At 39.5% G+C, this 20,047-nt stretch overlaps 1 protein-coding gene across 1 annotated transcript in view; it reads right to left on the reverse strand.

Moving 5' to 3' along the window:
* PTPRN2 (protein tyrosine phosphatase receptor type N2) overlaps positions 1-19,736 on the reverse strand; it is a 628,212-nt gene extending 608,476 nt beyond the window's left edge. Inside the window, exon 1 of the mRNA XM_079300304.1 lies at positions 19,089-19,736. Coding sequence (XP_079156430.1) covers positions 19,089-19,527 — 439 coding nt within the window. The 5' untranslated portion in view covers positions 19,528-19,736. The remainder of the gene's footprint in view (positions 1-19,088) is intronic.
* Positions 19,737-20,047: the final 311 nt, after the last annotated feature.

The following is a 20,047-nucleotide window of genomic DNA, read 5'->3' on the forward strand; positions in this document are numbered from 1 at the left end:
CTAATATGTAACTTTTTGAAGTTTTCTCTCTATTGCTCTCTTTCTGTGTGAATTTCTCTCAGTCTTGTGCATTCAGTTCCAGTGGCATTCTTACAAACAAGGGTGTAGGCTTTGAGCTTGATCTGCAGGAAACCAGTGTTCAAAACAGAATCCAACTCACCTCTGCCTGTGTTGCTGAATTCCAGATGAATGTTACTGAAACCCAGATGAGAGGCAGTGAAAGGATGTAAAATCCAGCTTTGGTCATCACCTATCAGTATGAGACATGGTACTACAGCCAGCTGGACATGGAAGACAGGCATTCTGAGAGATAATACTCTGCAAGATCATCATGGATATAACAATTCTTCAAACAAACTCAATTCTTAGTATTTTTTAACCTTCAAGAAAAGGAATATTTCTGTAAAATCAAGTATTCCCTCCAGAACATTTTAGTTTATCTGCAGTACTGTATTTTGCTTTTACTGTAGCACTCTGAGGATATCTTGTGTAGTAAGTCAGTTCTTATTTGGCAAATAAAATCAATACATGCAAGGGCTGCTTCTGCAGCTGGCAATGGTATTGCACATGTTTCTCTTATGCAATGAATGGGGACACTAAATTCAACAGTGACACAGTATACTCTCCTACCTATGTATTTTTAAAAAATATTAGGATCATGAAGTACAAAGAGAAGGACATTTCTTCATTTGCTACTCAATATGGTTACAGATTAGAAAGAAAATCACCTGCTAGAAACTTGCTTTCCATAAATAAAAAGCTTTGTATACAGAAATCAAGCTCTGCAGAAATCTTGATTACAGAAAAATATGTTAATGAGTACTACAAAAAGTAAGTTCAAGGAAAGTGTGAACCTAATGTTTTTACATCACCGTGTTCATTTAGGAATTTTTTAAATTAGTAAATTAAATATCTCATTTACATTGCACCAAGATCAGAGCTGTCACCACAATTTGCTACTTGGTATGCAAGCATTATCCACATTTTCAACTCATAAAAACCAGAGAAATGTCATGATTTGCCTAATGTCACATAGCAGGAAACAGGAATCAAATCCTGTTGTATGGCCACTTGACATTCAAAGCCCTTCATAATCTGCTTCCTAATATTTCTCTCTTCTCCCATCCCTCCCACCTCTCAAATCAAACAACTTGAGTCCTCCAACTCATTTTATTCTCAGTTGCCTTTTCCTTTAATATATTTGGAGTTCCCTTTCTTTACCAAGCTACAGCTTGTGCTCTATTTATCAATGCTCATCTTAAAACCCAGTCCCTCAGAGTGGTCATGGCCAGCACAGAAGATGTCCTTGTGTGTGACCAGTTCTCAATCCTTTTGTACCCATATCCATGGACTTTTCAGCCCCTCAGGCCAGGTGCAAATGGGTTTTCAGCCCACAATGACTACAATATTGCTCTTTCTTCAATGAGTTAAATATTTTTTTTCTTACTACACTACAGAAAAGAATTCACTGCCAAATTAAGTTAATATAACCTGCATATTGTTAACCATCTTTACACTACTATTAGTTTAAAAAACCTCTAAATCCTTGCATTAATTATACATCCTAACTAATTTATCCACCTGTTCAGGCTGGAAGTGCATCTTTTCAAAGACCTTTAAAATTTCCAACATGTTAGGTGGCAACATAAAATGAATAAGCATTAAAAAGTTCACTATATATATATATCTGAAAAAAATGCAGTATTTCTATATACAAAGCAGTCTACATCAGATTAAAGGTTTATTTTCTAATAAGCACAGGTGAAAGAAAAATCCCTAAAATTTATCTCTGAACTTTTTTACAGTAACCCAAGATAAGTTAGTACTAGGGAAATAAAACCATGCTGAACATGAGCAAAGCACAATAAAGTAAATAATCATCAAAAATTATGAAACTTGTTATACTGTAGAAGAAGAAGGAAGGAATGTATTTGCAGCCAAGTGTGTCTGTGCTGGTGCATTTGCATGATTGTACACTGTGGCCAAAATTTTTTTGAGCTTGGAAACAAACTGGAGCTTAACTTCATCTTTTCAGTTGAATGTTAGTGATTGTCTGTTGCTTATTATATTCTCATTGCTTTTTTCAAACTAACAATTTATTTGCAAACAAGAAGATTTCTTTTTTAAAAAGTCAAAATAATTGACTTCTCAAAAATATCATTTAATGCCAAACCATAAGATACTCCATTACTGTAAAGCCAAAATGTGCTTCAAGAGAAGGAAGACAGAGCTATCCTCCTACAGAGCTCTTCTTGCTGTGGTTCTCTTAGTTTTAAAAACTTTGCGTGAGAATGTATTTACCTTCTATGTGATAATTTTTAGGTGTAACAAAGGCACCACTAAAGATTATAAACCTTAGCACTACAAAGTACTCTCAAGAGAAAGGATATGGAAACTATCCCATTTGAAGTTAAGATGCAGATCTGAAGTTTTCAAAAATTCATGGAGATATTTCAGAAAGTTTGGATGGGAGCTCATACTCCTCTACATTTCTCTAATAGAGCCTTTGCTCACACTTTGCTGCTTCTGCAGTTGAAGGAAATTCAGTCAGTTTGCCAAATGTTCCTGGAGTACCACTCATCCCCTCCTGACGCAGACACGTAAAATAGGCCAGATCAAAAATGTCCCAGGAGAACCTCTTCTCCTTCAGTGACTATAAATGGGACAGAGTGACTGACTCAGCTGCAGAGATCTGCAGTAAGATTAATCCCACACCACAAAACTAACAAGTTTTCTCAATAAAAACTTGCTTTTCCAGCAAGTTTTCTCAAAAAAAGTTGAAATGTTTCTTATCAAAAGCAATTTAAGAAAAAAAAAATCAGTTTTTTTAAATATCTAATCTAACATTAGTTAGATTAGTCTTATTTCTGAGAGACTACAAAATTACTAGAGTTGAAAAGGAATTTGGTACATGTTGCTATATCCCATGAGGTCTGTCAATAGGTGTAGCTTCCAGTCTGTTTGGGAATAGAAAATAATTGAAAAATTGTGCAGAACCCATTTTGCTGTAATTCTCTCTAGAGGATAGATATCTACACATTTTGTCATATTTTGTAAAAGCTGGAGCTTTTGAAGGCACATAAAAACACACATTTTTTTAGAGAAATCAACATGTTTTTTGAAGACAGCTGAGAAACAGGATTTCATTTCCTGGTATTAAAGAAAACAGACTAGGTGGGAGACACCTGGTAAAAGAAACCAAAACACAATTTTCATAAAAATTTCAGTCACATTCTGCTCTTGTGCAAGAAAAAGATTGCGTTATTTTGGGTTGTTTGAGTTCTTTAAGAAAACCAATTGACTCCTCTGAACATTCTGATTCTTATGTAAACTAAAGTTGATGGAGATTGTCAACAGATCTTTCAAAGAAAAATGTAGTTTTCAGAAAATGGAGGTTCTACAAGATAGTTCAAATGAAGCAAATATAGAATCAAAATATTTCATTTGAGGTAAGTTTAACATTACAATGCATCTGAGCAGATATAAATTTTTGGGTCTTTAGACAAAAGAAAGAAGTTGGACAGGACTCTGAGCAACCTGACATGGTTAAAGATGTCCCTGCTCATTGCAGGGGGATTGGCCTGGTGACCTTTAAAGGTTTCTTTCAACCCAAACCATTCTGTGATCCCATTCTGGTTTTGTGACTTTTGGGTATTTCAAATGCCCCTTTCAGGATGCAGCCTCCTGGATCAGGTGAACAGGGAATCCTGGCCCAGTGACAAGATTGGCTTCTCCTGCCCATCATGGACACATGAGATCTAAGGATACAACTCTGGGATGAGGCAAATCCTTCACTCTGCCCTTGGGCTGACAAACCTTACAGCTCAGGCTGAAAAAATTCAGTGTTAATATAAAACCCCAATTTTTTAAAATATTTCAGTACTTTACTTTCTGCAAAAAAATAATATTTTAAAGTGGTTTATTCTATTAATACATTTTCATTTACTACTTTATTTTTGCCCTGAGATGGAGCAAAAACAAATATTACAATATGAGAGGCTCCCATAAAGAAAAAGCTCCACAGGTTGAGCAGATAAAATTAAAACCTCTTCAAGGAATACTCTCTGCTGCAACTAAGGAATGAAAGCAAAATACCACAAAAACTATACAGGAAAATATATAATGTATTTCCTTGTTCTGTTGGGTCCTGTAAAGCATAACTTTAGCATCTGTACTAGACTTTAGAGTTTTAATCTAATGATCACAGAAAACCAGGGCTCAAGAAGTAAAATACAGCAGCTCTATGCAGCCACACTGCTCTTGGGAGCAATCTGAGATCTCTTGCTCTTCAAGCAAAAAATCACAATCATTGCTCAAATAACCTACATACAACAGCCAAAAATTAGAGGAACTGTCATTTCTGTAGAAATTTTTGGCAAAGAGTTAAATGTTACCTTCATTATTTTAATTTTAAAGGAAGTGATAAGCCCATCCATATAGGCTTGTATTGGGACAAACCTGTTCTGATAGCTGGAAGATTCAAAGAATTGTTCTGTTTTAAACTGCATATTCAAATAACTAGAAGTGCTATTAAAAGGTCAAAGCACTCTCATTTTGTAAAAAAATCTTTCACCTACCTCCTTTAAACAAGTCTTCAAAAGTTATGCTTCTTTAAACTCTGTGACTTCAAGGTTACAAAATAGGAACAGATCTTCTTGAATCTGAACTGCCTTTCTTGTCAATATTATCATCCTTGGTTTGCTTGTCTCCAACTTTTTTTTTTAAGATTTTGTTCATTTATGAAAGTAAACCAAAGCAATGAAAAATAAATGGTTCAGCTGTGGTTATAATATCCACCAATTTGATATAAGATCATGATAAATCTGCACACTTACTGTACCTCTTTCTACTTTATTCAATTATCTATTTTCTGAGTGCCCTATAGAGCTATTTTCTTTCAAAATTCAGCACACTTGCAATTTTACCTTCCTTCTCACACAGATGTCATGCAGGAAGAAGTAAAATAAATCCTAGTTTTGTTCTTTCCCATCACCTAGAGCACAGAAATTAGCTGGAGGCCACATGAAATCCCACTTGCATTTGCTGACTCCAAAGTCCATGTTTCCACCAGCTCTCAGAGCTGCTGAATACAGAACTGGTGAATACAGAATTGCCACACAGTCTGAAAGCAGAGGCAGAAGGATGCAGGGGAGGCCTGGCTTAGCTGGGTAGAATGATACAGCTCAGCAGGACCCAGCTCTCATAATACTCTGTGTTTTCTGCCTTGATGTAATATTTTTGCTTTTATACTTTCTTCTCTGGACTGAAATCCAACATACAATGTAAATACAAGGCTTTTTCTCTCACCCAAGTTAGTTACATACTTTCCATAGCTACAGGAACCCAGTGGGAGCACTTTAATATAGAGATTTCTGGCCAGAACACAGTTATAAAAAACTCATTTAACTACTGTATTTTCTGCCCACACTTAGCACTACATTAGCAACTCAGCAGCAAAAAATCCAAGAAATTTTGTTTCTCATAAAATATTTCTTATTCAGGGCCTGATGAGCAAATACTAGTATAATTTTTGATTCACAATTACTGTGAATATTTTTTTTTTTTTTCCTTCAAAGGACAATTCCTGATTACCTGCACCTAGAATCTTTGTCCACATCAGAATTGTTCTATTGTTCTTCAGAATACCCTCAGCAGTCTCCTGGCCCCATCAGTCTGCAAGGGAACCCAAATATTATTCAGGGCTGCTATTTGTGCTTATTCAGTTTGTTCTCATCAAAAGGGGCAAACCATACAAAGAATCCAATCAGATTAAACTGAAATCATTCTCTGATAGAAACCAGTTGCTTTTGCTGAGGGAAAGAAGGAAAGATTGGGGTAATAGATCATAACATTCACATTGGTGTGACCTTCCCAGCTGCCAGCCATCCACTGTGGAACATCCTCAGGTCTGCCAGGCCTCATACCAGCCTGGAGAGCTGATCCACCAACAGTGTCCCTCAGCAGAACCATGAAAAAACAGGAATCATCACTTTACTAATATTTTAAAGCCTCATATAATGGAATGGCAACATATTACTGTAGGTAAGATTATTATTTTTTTAAAATCACTATCTGAAATTATCCTTTTTGTCTTTGCACCACTTGACTATTTTTTGGTAATTCATCCAACAAATACCATATGTGACTTTAAAAAAAACTCATACTGTGAAATCTGGAAGATACAGTCAAGAAGGCCACTAAAGCTTTTTGTCAAATCTGAAAAATATTATTTTTCTGTTGCTACAATAATATCTTCCTAACAAGCCCTTTAAATTTTAACACTGTCTTAAGAGAGTTCTAGGTCAAGTTAAAAAGCACAGTCAAACTCCTCAGAAGAATCCAGTTCATATTCAGCATGGAACAGAAAAGGTGAACTAAAGTTTTTATCTATTTCCATAATGACTTCTCACTTGCTGTGGTCTGTCCTACTTTCTTTCCCCTTAGCCACCCAGTAGTCTCTCTTGTGAGGAGAGAATTCTCAATGGCCACCAAGGAAAATTCCTTAATAATTTTTTATCCTGGAGCAACTTATCATCTTCATTAAAAAAAAAAAAAAAAAAAAAAAAAGCTTACATTTACAAAAAGATATATTTGCAGAAATAAGTTTTTACCTCCTGAGATGAAACCAAGAATAAAAAGCTATTTCCAATTTGTCACATATGGAGAAAAACTACACACAGATAATATATGAACTGAGAAACTGCAGAGTGAATACAAAATTCATTCATGAGGCACCTGGGGATTCTGACAGGAATTTATATTTATTTTTTCTGTAACTATGCAATTATCTCCCTGGTCTGGTAGGTAAGGTCCAGAGCTCAAGTCATTCTTCTGGGAAAGTGTTGGTAATATGCATATTGTGGGTCATATTTGGAAAAGGAGGAATAACCTCTTTCTGTTTTCATGCAGTTGTAAAGCATCAGTTAGTGGATTTTTCAGCACCAATCTGGTTTCAAAGAAATATTCAGTCCATTTGCATCTTCCCAAATGTAGGTTTTACTTTCCTTCCCAGATGTCAGCAGACACCTACTCATTGGAGAAGAATGAAAACCAAATCTTCTAGCTCATCTAGATTTGTGCCATATCAAATTTTTAAAAGTAACTGAAATACACGAAGTATTTTTATTGTACAAGGCACTCCAAACAGCAGATTCAAGGCAATTTTAGGAACTTCTATCTAGTCTAATTTTAGAAACCCTGTATCTGTAACTATCTTACTTGGAATGCAATGAATTATTTGAGTAACCTTGAACATGTATGCAAGTAACAGCACTATGAAGTTCAAATTACAAGGTTTTTTTAGTGTGTAAAATTTTGATGTCATCAAAGTGCTCAATTGCCAACTAAATGAGTTAGGTAAAGGTCCAGATTCAACAAAAATTCAAAGAATAATCAAAACTGCTGTGACCTATATCTTTCCATGCTGAAATCATAAAGGGTGAACACTCACATACTAAGTGACAACAACATTTACTTATAGTTGGGCACATTTGCATTGGTAGTCAGTACCAATATTAAATAGACAGACTTAATCACAGCTTTCAGGTTATAAACTATTACAGAAATAGCTCTCCTTTGATGTATGAAGTGAAAAAATATCATCATAATACCTGACACACATTTTTCACAAATGAAATGTGAATAAAAATAAATTATGAATAAATCTAATGTAAAATGCTGTGGAATGAAGAAGTGGTAAGAAACTACTGGAATTAATCTCTGTCCAAAAGAACTGCCAGTTCAACTTTTACTTACAAAGACCAGAAAATGAGCTGTTACATACTGACCAACATAATAGATAATATTAGAGTACTCTGACTCCCAGCTTAATGTGTGTTCAGGAAGAGTTGTATTGGCAGTGTGTAGATGGTTCAGGAGATGCTTTTTTGGTTTTCTTTTTCCTCAAACTGGTATTTAGTTAACATCTGTACAACTGGGAAGGGCTTTCCAAAAGTTCCATGGCAATGATGAAACTGGTCAAACAGAGCTCTGTTAGCACAGCTGAGGGGAGCTGAAGGGCTGGAAGGTGGGTAGAAATCCCAGGTGTGAATGAGCCTTCTCCCAGGAGAAGCCACAGCACAAAGGTAGGTTCTTCATGTAAAGTCAGCATGCATTTCAGGGGATGAGACTTGATCAAAAATAGTCTGTCTCTAGGAAATGTAATTAAGCATTTTGATAATTAGTTTAACACTCTGGTAAAAATTACAGGTTATGAAATATTATGTGATCTTTCTCTGCACCTATTCTCTTGTATCATAGTTGTTTTACTGTATAGAGTGGAATACTTGCTTTTGACATGACCATGAACATTGTCCAGGCTTGGGGAGTGACTTTGGTGTGGCCTGCAGAACACTGCCCTCTGTTTCCTAGAGTGACATTCCCAAACAAGGTAACACCCACATCCCATTCTACAGGATCAGGGTTGTAAAATGGAACTCCCTCAAACCACCAAAGCCCATCATCTGGCAAGAAGAATTCCCCACACTGAGAAGAGTTAAGCAGAGTATCTTTGTCAAGTAGAAGGAAAACATGGAGCTCCTGAGCCAAGTCTATCTTCCAGACTGCAACAGAGACAATAGAAAACTGACTAGAAAGAAAATTTTCAAATATTTGGTAACGTTTTGTCTTAAATAGAGCTAAATGTATTCTATAAAATCAGGCAAATCCTGTTTAAATATTTGGTGTCTTAAATCCCCTTAAATCCAGGAATCCTGGACTAACACAGTGTCATCAAAAGGAACTGAACCTGCAAACCCTCTAATTTACACCAAACACAGAAACAAATTCAGGAAAAGCTGGTGAAGGTACTCATTAAAGGTTGTATTTTATACACCTCTCTTGTTAGCAGTCTCCTTCTGCAGGGATGAACTTTCATCTGAAACCAACTAGATATTAACCTAATTCCAGATGGACAAAAAAAAAGACAGTGAATGACAAGAGTGTTAGGTGGCCAAACATGGGCAACATAAGTTCAGATTCTGGCAGTTTCATGCCGACTTAGGTGAAGCTCATCCCCTTTTAATTCACTACCATTTAATTCCCCATTCATCCCTATCTCTCTGGGATGAACCTCCCTAAATTGCAAGTTAAGAGAAAGAAGCACAACTACACTCCTTTTACAACCTGTGTAGCCACCCCATCAGCAGGGAGCTGATCCTTTCAGAGCTCTTCCCTACCTGCTAAACTGTGAAAATAGTTCCATAATCTGAAGAAGATAACATATTATTCTAGAATTCTCTCAAGTAATTCTTCAATTAGAGAAGTTTGACAACTGGGTGTGATCAGTTCCTTCATTCAAGCTGAATCAGTTCTTCCATCAAAGCTGTGTGTCCCACTTTCTGAAACAGCAGCCATTTGACAGCTGTTTATTCTCAAGCCTGTGTGTTGTGTCCATTTCCTCCTCCCTGCTCAGTTATTTACTTTCTGATTACAAACTCGTTAGAGCAGGTGTTACTCAGAGGAACAAAAGCAAATGGACAGAAAATAACCCACCCTCATCCCTAGATCCTTGCTGGGCAGCATAAAACCCAGCACACATAGTACTGAAACAACCTTCCCATTCTGCTTTTCAAATGCCACTTGATTATAGCATTATAAATTTTATATTGTCTGAAATTGTGAGTGATTGCTTCCAAAGAACATAATTGTTTTATTTTTCTGCAGCTCTTAGGATGGAAATTCACCAGATAGCATCAGTTAACTTTGGGTTTTCCTTCAAAATTTCAGCTTTCATTCCAGTCACATTTATTTTGAACATACAATTTTTATAGATGCTTTTTGTCCCTGGAATTTGTACCCTGCATCTAACATATGTTGGTAAACTGTAATTATGAGCTGACCTACTTAACTAAAATAAATTTCCAGGTAGGTAGTACTAACACGAATATTTTCACAATTTTAAACTTGAGGTAAGACAAGTTTGCAGAACCTGACCCTGGTTTTCAAGAGAAAAATAAAAAATAAAAGGAGCAAAACAAAACAAACACAGCCAAACAGATACTTCTTAAGTATAGACCTAGCAAAAATCAAAATTTACTGATACTCTGCCCTGAAAAGTATTTGGGGTGGAGTTATGTCTATCAACTATGTTGCTACCTCCAAGGTGACCTACCTAAATGCTTGGTGATATTTAGCTTGGAATCTTGTTTTCATTAATATTCAGCTATCTCCAAACAGTCATGACAGATGACTAATTCTCAAATTTCCCTTTCCCCTCCCTTTTTTCTTCCTTTAGGATGTTAAAGTAAGAACTGGGATAGTCACCAGTGAGTGCAGCCATCTCCAAGAAATGGAGTTGCATAACCCCAGATTAATGCCATGAAGATAAGAGCCAGTGTGTAGCTGAGAAGCTGGGCTGGGAGGTGTGGCCAGGTCTCAGAAGAGCCTTGGTGGAAGATTTTGCTAGTTTGACTAAGGCATTGACTGACTACCTACTGAGACTACTGAGTTTTGCTGAAATCTAGAACAGATTTCAGGAAGATTTCATGAGTAATTGCTCACTGAAAGTAATTGATATTTAACATCTATCACATCAGATATCAAATAAAGCTGAAACATAAATATTTTATATATAAAGTATTCCACACTACAAATTAAAAGCACAACAAACCATTTTTCCAAGAGAAATAAAAATAATGTATACATTCTTCAAAGGAATAGAATAGACATTCACATTATTTGGTGGTGATTTATCCATATTAATCAATGTTATAATCTTAGATGCTGCATAAATACAGCACTAAAGTGCAAATACAATGTACTATCTGACTTATAAATCTACTGTGTAAGAGAGGCCAGGTTAATAGGAGACTATCTTTTACACAGACACAAGTCAAGATTTCATGCCTTTGAGAGCTTAAGAGAAATAGCAGCACAAACTAATCCTATCCCCAAAACCCATCTGCCTGTTGACCCTGCCATGGACACCAACACTAATACCAACACTGGTTTCACTGCTTCTGAGCAAGGCTATGGTTTAGGCCCCTTTTTTTCATTTTTTCATCCCAGCCAATAGCCTTTACAAAAGCAACATCAACAGTCACTGTCAGGAATAGCACAAAATGTCGTTACTGCCATTCTGTACTGCAAAACTGCAGGATGGTATTAGCTGAAATAAACACAGACAATTGCTTAGTACACAAACTCTTCCTCAGGCCTGAAGATGAGGCAGGACCTTCCAGCTGAAGCAAAGTTGTTGCCTGAAACAACTGCTCTGAGTTTAACTGAATTGTATCCATCAACTTAAAAAGCTGTAGAGAAAAGACAACTTCTGCTCTTAGTGCAGAGCAGAATAGTAAGAAGAGGTTATGATATCTTTACCCCTTTTAGGGCAGCAACAGACAGACAAATCTCCTGCAGAATAACATAAGCAGATGATTTCTGTGTGCCAGAAATTCAAAACACCTCATTCAGCATCCACGACTGATTTTCATAAGGTACTTTGTAGAATATGCTGAGGTTCAAAATTGACAGATCAAAGATTAATTGAGGAAGAGGGAGTAAAAAGGGTGGACTACATGTATCTGGGTATTTCCTGAGCTTTGCTGAACTGGGTAAGTTCACTGCAGTATGTAGTGTGTGTTTGGTGCCTGCTCATTGTTTTCTATGAGGACATCTGGAAGTATGGGACAATTGGAAAGGCACATCTATCTCTTGTGCTTGCTGGCTGTGACTTTACTTATGTAACCATCGTTGAATGCTGCTAAGCTGTGACTGAAAGAAGAGACCTTACACCCACTACAACCAGCTGTACTTCCCATAAAACTTCTAGTTACTCATTTTACTTGTAAAAACAGCTTGTTTAATCAATGTGTTACTTGGAAGCAAAATAGGTAGGCTTTGTAAGCACTAACTCTCCATCCAGAGAGACTGTGTATCAACAAACTATGTTTGTTATTTAAGTACCATTTGGTGAAACAAACTATAGGGAAAAAAAACAACAACACAGTAAGATGCAGTAATTTACTAAGCTACTTATCAAGAAATTCCTTCTCAAAAGGAATAAAATCTATAAAGTCAAGTTTCTCTGATCTTTTCAGGAATAAAACTCCCTAATTGTTGGATGTACAGCTGTTCTGAATGGCAAACTCCTACTGGGAATGCAGTAATGCATTGACACTGTGGATTGGTTGAGGTAGATATAGAGCCTTCCAACACAAATAAAGGGCCTAAAAATCCCAGAAGAAAGCTTGTCAATGTATTGCAATTGACATCCCTTCCCTTCATGCTTTCACTTGACTGTCCAAAACTCATGTCTCCATGGTCCTCTTCCTTCAGCTCTCCAATACCAGACTCCCCTGCCTTTTTCTCTGTCTTGCCAGCAGACCTCCTGCACATTTACCTGTTTTTTTCTCTTTGCTTGCTCAATCTGTTACACCCATTTGTCCTCTGTTTCATTTGGAGGTCACCTTCCACTTTCACTTGTTTGCAATTACAGAGGCTGATTTTCTCAGAGAAATTTCTTTCAAGTATTATAAATATCCAACAGCCAAGTCACGTCAGTCCCTTATGTGACAAACCTGCTTGACCATACACAGAACTTCCCTGAACAGCTCACTGGCAAGATTTATAGATCTCAGAAAGGTTTTGAAGAAATGTAGCTGGTGATCCTCAAGCAACCTAATTTGTGTTTTAGCTACTTCATTAGTCTCACCTAGTGGGGAAAGACTGGTGAATCACTCTCCAAATGTGTTTAGCCCTCCCCAGGTTTAACCTGAGCATGTGATTTTTGAAGAGCTGAAGTGCAGTACCTACCATGTAGATATTTACAGATGCTTGCCCTAGCCTTAGAGGTGTATTAAGATAATACTAAGTGGAAAGCAATAGCTACACTGAGGGAGACATTTATCTGACCTGTGTTATATATGTACAGTTGGGTAAAATTAATTGAAATTTATAAACTAGAAATAGGTTAAAAGGAGCCTAGAGTGATTAGCTCAATTAATTACATTTAGTTAGATTATTCCCAACTCTTACATTATGAGAAATAATTCCTTTCTATTCCCAGAGCAGGTTCTCATAGTGTATATGCATTTCTTGACTCCATTTTTTTGCCACAGCTTTGGCCTGAAAGAATGAGTTAATAGTTTTATTTTGCAAATCCCTTATCCTTCTAGTCACCTTCCTTCATTTTCCCATGCCTCAAACTGATACATTGAACATCTCAGGTTTGCTGCTGCAATTGACTGTTTCTTCCAAGAGAAAAGGTAACTCCATTTAATCTTAAATTTCCATATTTACAGATCATATATAACTCACTAATCTCCATTTCTGATCTCCTATTCTAACAGTTTGATTTCTCATTTCATCCTTTAAACATCCACATTCCAACATGCCTCTCTCTATTCCTTGGCTTCTCTTCTGAATTCATCTTCCCTTCTTCATCTGCATCTTCACCTGCTTACTCCTTGTTTGCAAATATAAAACTGTTTCACCAACAAGAATATTACTCACTGCCTTCCTAGATGAATTAATAATGACCATGCTGAGCCCAACCAAATACACATCCAGCTCAGCAATCCTGTGATGGAAGCTAGCAGTGAACTTTGCCTTTTGGAGACTTTCCATCCTCTACCAAAATTATGACCAAAACCAAATCAATCTTTCCTCCAGTTTGGAATTGCCTCCCAAATCTACCTGTAAACACCAACACGGATTTTTGCAAGACAGTAAATAGACTGATTTCATATGAATAACTGCAGAGATTTTAGCTAAATTTTAGGCTACATTGTCAGTGGGATGAGACCAAAATATGTATCATTCTTAGGCAGTGGAATATACACTGCCTTTTGACTTGCACAAATCTTCTTGTGGATTTGGATACATATGAATGATAACCACCTACATCTGAGCTCATGTTCTAATGCTCTCTTTCCAGGCAGTGGAAATCTGACTGGCACAGGGGACCTCAGCTCCTGCTTCTCAATGAGCTCAGCATCCCCAGGGACTGCAGCTGCACTTTCCTCTCCATGGCAGTCTCACCACAGAGCTGCCTAAAACCCAACTGCTCACAGTCACAAAGTACACAGGCCACTGCCTGTCTATCAGCACTGTGTCAACATGACCTGCCCCGGGCTGTTTCAGAGGAACTGCCCCAGTGTTCCAGGATCTACCCACCAGGAGGAAAGCAGCTCCCCCTCCGAGCCTGCCTGGCGTCATGGCACTAGGATGGTGGGGTGAAGTTCAGAAGTGCTGGGGCAGGTAGGAAGCAGAGACAAACTTATCTTGCCAAAAGCTTCTCTGTTTTCTCTTAGCCAGTAAGACAAACAAGAACACAAAGAAACTCCAGAGAAATCCCATGCTGCGAATAACCTTAAGAGCACCCTGCAACTGCTTCCTTTGGCTGGGAAATAATTCACTTCCTGCCCACTTGCAACTTTGAACACAAGCAAGTTCTAGCAAAAAAGCCATTGTAGAACAGTAATGATGCCAATAATATTAATGCATGTTCTTACCTGTGATTCAGTGGAACTGACAGATACAAATGCCTTGATATCAATTTACCTTAAAGCTGCTTTTTAACATAACTGATAACTTAAGAAATATTTCTAGGATATGCAAAAATATTTTTGATGAAGGGAAGAATCCAGTTTCCAACACTGAATCCTTCACATTCTGAGCACACAGCCTTGTCTTAATTAAATTATCTCACTGTTATTTTTATTTTCTAACATTATATCATAAATTGCACTCCACCATCAATAATTACATCAAATAAAGACGTTATTAAAAACCAGAGCACCTATGAGAAGTTCCAAATTAATGCAACTGGAAAGTCAGGCAATTTTTTTGTACTGAACAGATGGCAACACTCTAATTCTCCTACTTTCTCAGCCAGTCTGCTACAAGCCTCAAACCAGAACTTTGAGCCAAATGCTACTGAAGTCAAGGGGAGGTTGATACTGATTTCAGTGAGTTTCAGCTCTATTGCTGCAAGAAGCAAAACTTCTGTCCCCATGGATCTTCAAAGAAATTAACAACGGTGGCTGAGAACAACAGCTGGGGTAGTTTTGATAAGGTAACATCCATTCAACAAGGACTAAATCAAGCTACACTTCTTTGATATTCCCCATGAAACATCCATAGACAAAAGCTCTCCATCACTGCCTTCTTTGGAGAGTGTTTGAAACACTGAATGAAATGCAAAAAATCTAAATAAATTATTTTTTCACTGTCCTACTGTTTATTGCACTCTTGCAATTTAAGAATCAACACTGGAGAAATGCTTTTCACCAATAGTAACTGAAGTCCTGGTCTTGCAGCTTCTTAATTCTGATCAACTTGAGCCACTTGGAATTCCTAACCCACCCTCTAAAATGTTTTCTTTTTCAGCAGTTAAATATGCACACAGTACTTTGTGAAAGTACTAAACTTAACATGGGACATTTTTCAAGTCTTTGAGTGAAGTTTCTATCCTCAATTACATTTAAATCCTAGAGAAATGTAAGACACTGTCTTTGCTCACTATATGTGTCAGGAACTCACTAAAGGTCTAGGAGTATATTTCATATTTATAAGTTAAAATGTGACTTGTCTTTTTGTTAGCAAGTTAAAAACTAAATTCACACATTTGACAGACAAAAATTCTGCTTGTAATTACTTCAATGCAACTCTGAAGGAACTTTAACACAGTGTATGGAACAAATTTATGTTGAGTGCAGAACAAATATTTCTGGAAATTTCCACAGCATATCAATGTACTCATTTAAGAGGAAAATGCACACTGAAAAATGGGATTGCACACTGCACAAAAGATCAAATTATATTGCAAAATTATATTCACTGAAGGTTGTAAGCATCATTTTACACGTTAGAGGTCAATGTCAAGTCACTGCAGCAAGCTCATTCACTCTTTTCTGAAATGTATGAGGACAACTTCTGCTATGAAGTACCAGTGCTTTAGTACTTAATCACTAAAAAACGTGATTAAGAATGTTCACAGCTTACTTTGTTATCTATGTTCTCTTTCTCTTTGTATCTTTGTTCTCTATCTCATCCAGCCTACCTAAAATGAAAATAAAGTACTGCTGCAACTTTCTGGATCAAGAAGTCTACCTAAAAAGCTGTACAACAAAAATATTTCAGTAGTTGGAGCTGCAATTCTTATTGAAGTTACTTAGTGTTATGACCATCAACACAAGAATGGAATAACCCAAACCTTTGGAATTAAGCAAACATGATCAGGATGTAATTTTCCACAGATAATTACTTTGTAAAACACTTAAAAAGAAGTTCCGTAATCCTAAATGAATTGTGTCTTATAAACGAATACAGATTTATTTAGAATATTAAACTTCTAGCCCCAGTGTTTCATTGAAGACTAATGAAAACTACTGTGTACTCAATTTTTTTCTGTGGAAAAGATAAGAATCTGTCTCTCAGCCTAGACCTAGGCAAGAAAAAGAGAGAGGGAAAAGACTGTCCTTTTCCTTGTTTGTTCCCATTTAAAATGTTACTATAAATCATCACAGAATGATGAATGATGAAAGGTAAATGTCAAGAAATGGAAAATTATGTGCTTCTATTGGTTATTGAACCTTAACAAGGCAGCTCCCCACAGGAACAATCTACAAAGTTTCATGAATTATGGAGGCAGAAGAAACAGAAGTTGGAATTTTGTATCTCAGTTAACTCTAAGTTTTAAAATTCTAGTTTCTTAAATAAGTTTGTAATTATGTTGCAAAATAAAGGTCAACATTTAAAGGTGTTCACTATACTGGAAAGTGCAGACAAAAATTGACCATAAAAAAAGAGGGAAGGAATGAAATTGGATTAATACATTCCTTGAAATGGTAAAGGTCATGAACTTCTGCTTCTGAAACAACTTTTAGGAAGAGTTCCTGAAATAATAGGGGGATAAAACCCAATAAAAATATGTTTCTATAATTAATTTGCAGTTTTCAGCACACATTCTAGAGGTCTCATAATGCATCTATCTGCCTTAAATTTTCAATTAAAGATGGGACTGTGCAAAAGAAGAAACCAAACCAGTATCTTTCACATATAACCACAAATAATCCCAAAACTCGGATACCTGGTACAATGATAGGTATGTCTCCTGATTGTGTCTAAAAATTGTATCCCAATATTGAACAGAATCTACAATAATAAATAGTTTGAACTCAAGATTAATAAGATCTGAAACACTGGTCAGTAAAAAAAAATAAAGGAACTCTAATGGAAGAGACAGCTAAAACTGTTTCACGTGGAGCAATGCAAACATTTTCTGCATCTTGTCAAACCCAATCAATCCCTTCCCATCTTTCACAGAGATCAGTGAGGTATCAGTGAGGTCCTTATCCCAGCAAGAAGTAGGGAGGCTCAGCTTGTTTTGCTGTCGTTGAAATGCCTCCAAATGAAACCTCCATTCCCGTGGGTTCACTGTGTAAAATCAAGGCTGCTCTTCCCCAGCCCCTTCCATGCCAGGATTGCCTTAACTGGCAGGCAGGGATCCTTGCTGAGGCAGGAGCACAGGGAACCTGGAGGCAAGCAACAAACACACACATTGTTTTTGTGTTTCAGCTGCAACAAACTGAAAAATAAAATACTCTGTGAACCAAACTGATTTGCAGTTTGTGTTTAGGGGAGAGAGAATCAAAATCTGACTACTTCGAAAGCTCAGTGCAGGCTATTGCATTATTAAAGGTAAAAAAATTACAGCTATTACTTGCAATATTTTTATGCAAGCTTTCTCTTCAGCAGATTAGGAGAAACAGTCCATATCTATAGCAACCAGGAGAGAGATGGATAAATCCAGTCCAAACCATTTCTCCTTAAAACCTTGCATCACTACCTTCACTATAGCAAGCATAATAGCTCATTTTTATTGCCACTTGACTGAAGTCTCATTAAAAACATGGTCAGCTGATTTTAATTCCTTCTTAATAAACAGAATGTACATGAGGAAAACTGCAGCAATATTTCTCTGGAAGGCTTCCTTTGTTTCTTAAAGGAATTTAAATTTTTTGTCTTAGAAAAAGATTTCTTAGGGGTAGTTTGTTCAGCTTTCACTCTGACCTCCATAATCACCCTAGGACGATATTAAAATGGGCAGAAATATAAAATTCTCCTAGTCATGACCTTCTTGACTTATAGTGAGCTCTGGGAAGATGCTGTAAGTGAAAATTATACTGACTCTATTAATAGATATTAATATTAATAGACAATTCAGGTGAGCTTCAGTGCTGAGTGTCTCAGTGCAAGGAAAGGACTGCCAGGGAGAGTGTCACAGGAGAATTGCATCGATTTGAAACATAGTTTGTTTCCAGGCTGCCTTCATGCCCGTGCGGGTCACTCGGCAGGTGGGGATGCTCAGTGCAGATGGTGCCTTCTAAACGAAGGGATCGGCCGCGAATGTCTCAAGAGAACGCGGCTGTTTAATGCTCCGCACTGGGCAGCGCTGGGGGTTTTCTGACAGCTCTGCAAGAGCCTTAACCCGGAGCCAGCGCTGACTTCCACCTCCAGCAGCGTGAGTTGGAGAGGGACACCACCACAGGCTGCATCTGGGGGATTGCGGCCGGGAGATTCCCTGTCTCCTTCAAATATAAGGGCAGTTCAGTGCGCTGAATCTAGCAAACCGGGAGAAGGGTTAAATATGTGGAGGCTGGAAGCATTTTCGGGGACTCGCCACTGGCGCACCTCGATTTTAGGGGCCTGGCGGAAGTTTTCAGCATGTGGGGACAGCGGGCGAGAGCGGCCCCGCTGAGGCGTCCCCCGAGCCGGGACACGCCGCTGGGGAAGGGCTGAGGCGGAGCGGGGCAGGAGGTGCGAGGGGCCGCGAGCGGGTCGGGAAACACCGGGGGACGGGAACAGGCAGCGGGAGGCGGTGCTGAGGCACCGGGGGACGGGGCCGCTTATCCGGAGCCGGCGGTGAGGGAGCAGAGGATGGAGCTCCGTATCGGGAGCCGGCGGTGAGGCACCGGCGGACGGCGCCGCTTCCCGGAGCCGGCGGAGAGGGACGGGCGGACGGGCCCCTCCGCGTCCGCCGTGCGGGCGCGGCCGCCGGGGCCCGGCCGGGCTGCCCGCGGGGAAGCTCCCGGGCAGCAGCGCTCCCCGCCAGCCCCGCGCCCCCCGCCCCTCGCCCCACTCACCGATCCGCGCCTCGGCGGCGGCCCCCGCGGAGCGCGGCTGGATGCGCGGGGCGGCGGCGAGCACCTGCGGCAGCGGCGGCGGCGGCAGCAGCAGCAGCAGCAGCAGCGGGAGGACGGAGCCGAGCGCGTCCATCATGCCTGGCCCATCGCATGCCCCGCTCCCCTGCCCGCCGCCGCCAGCCCTCACTCCATGCCGCCCGCCCGCCCTGTGCCTCCCGCGGCCGCTCCCCAGCTCCGGCAGCCGCAGCAGATTCAACACCCAGGACAGCGACCAGCGCCGCCCGCCCCCGGCCCCGCCCCGGCCCGCCCGGCAGCCGTGAGGGGGGAGCGCTGCCCGCCCCGCTCCGCCCTGCGCCCCCTCCGGGACCGCGAGGGAGCGACTGCCCCGGGCCAGGGCAGCGCCGCGGCTCCCCCGGGCCCCGAGCCTCCCGCCCGGCATGGGCCCGGCATGGGCCCGGCATGGGCCCGGGATCCTGCCCGCCTCCGCCGGCAGCCCCCGTGGAGATGGCTGGCCACGGGAAGGGGGTTAATGTGCTTGTTTCACACACCTGTACGGGGAAACAATGGAGCCGTACAGGGCCAATGGCCGTAAACTGAGACAAAAGAAGTTTCACCTCAACAAGAGGGAGAACTTCTTTACACTGAGGGTGTCAGTGGAACACGCTGCCCACGGAGGTCATGGAGTCTCCCTCTCTGGAGACATTCCAAACCCTCCAGGACATGTTCCTGTGTCACCTGCTCCAGGTGACTCTGCTGTGGCAGGGAGCTTGGATAAGGTGATCTCCAGATGGCCCTTCCAACCCTAAAAATTCTGGGATTCTGTGAAACCTATCAAAATTTTGTCCTGAAATGTGCCAGCCGAGTGGATCCTCCCCGTGGCCTCCTCAGCAGCTGTTTGTGTACCAGTGCTTTCTCCACAGAAAATTACTGGCTCTTCCAAAGGATTTAATGAGCCTTGA

The sequence above is a fragment of the Erithacus rubecula genome (genome assembly GCF_903797595.1).
Source record: "Erithacus rubecula genome assembly, chromosome: 3".
NCBI classification, from domain to species: Eukaryota; Metazoa; Chordata; class Aves; order Passeriformes; family Muscicapidae; genus Erithacus; species Erithacus rubecula.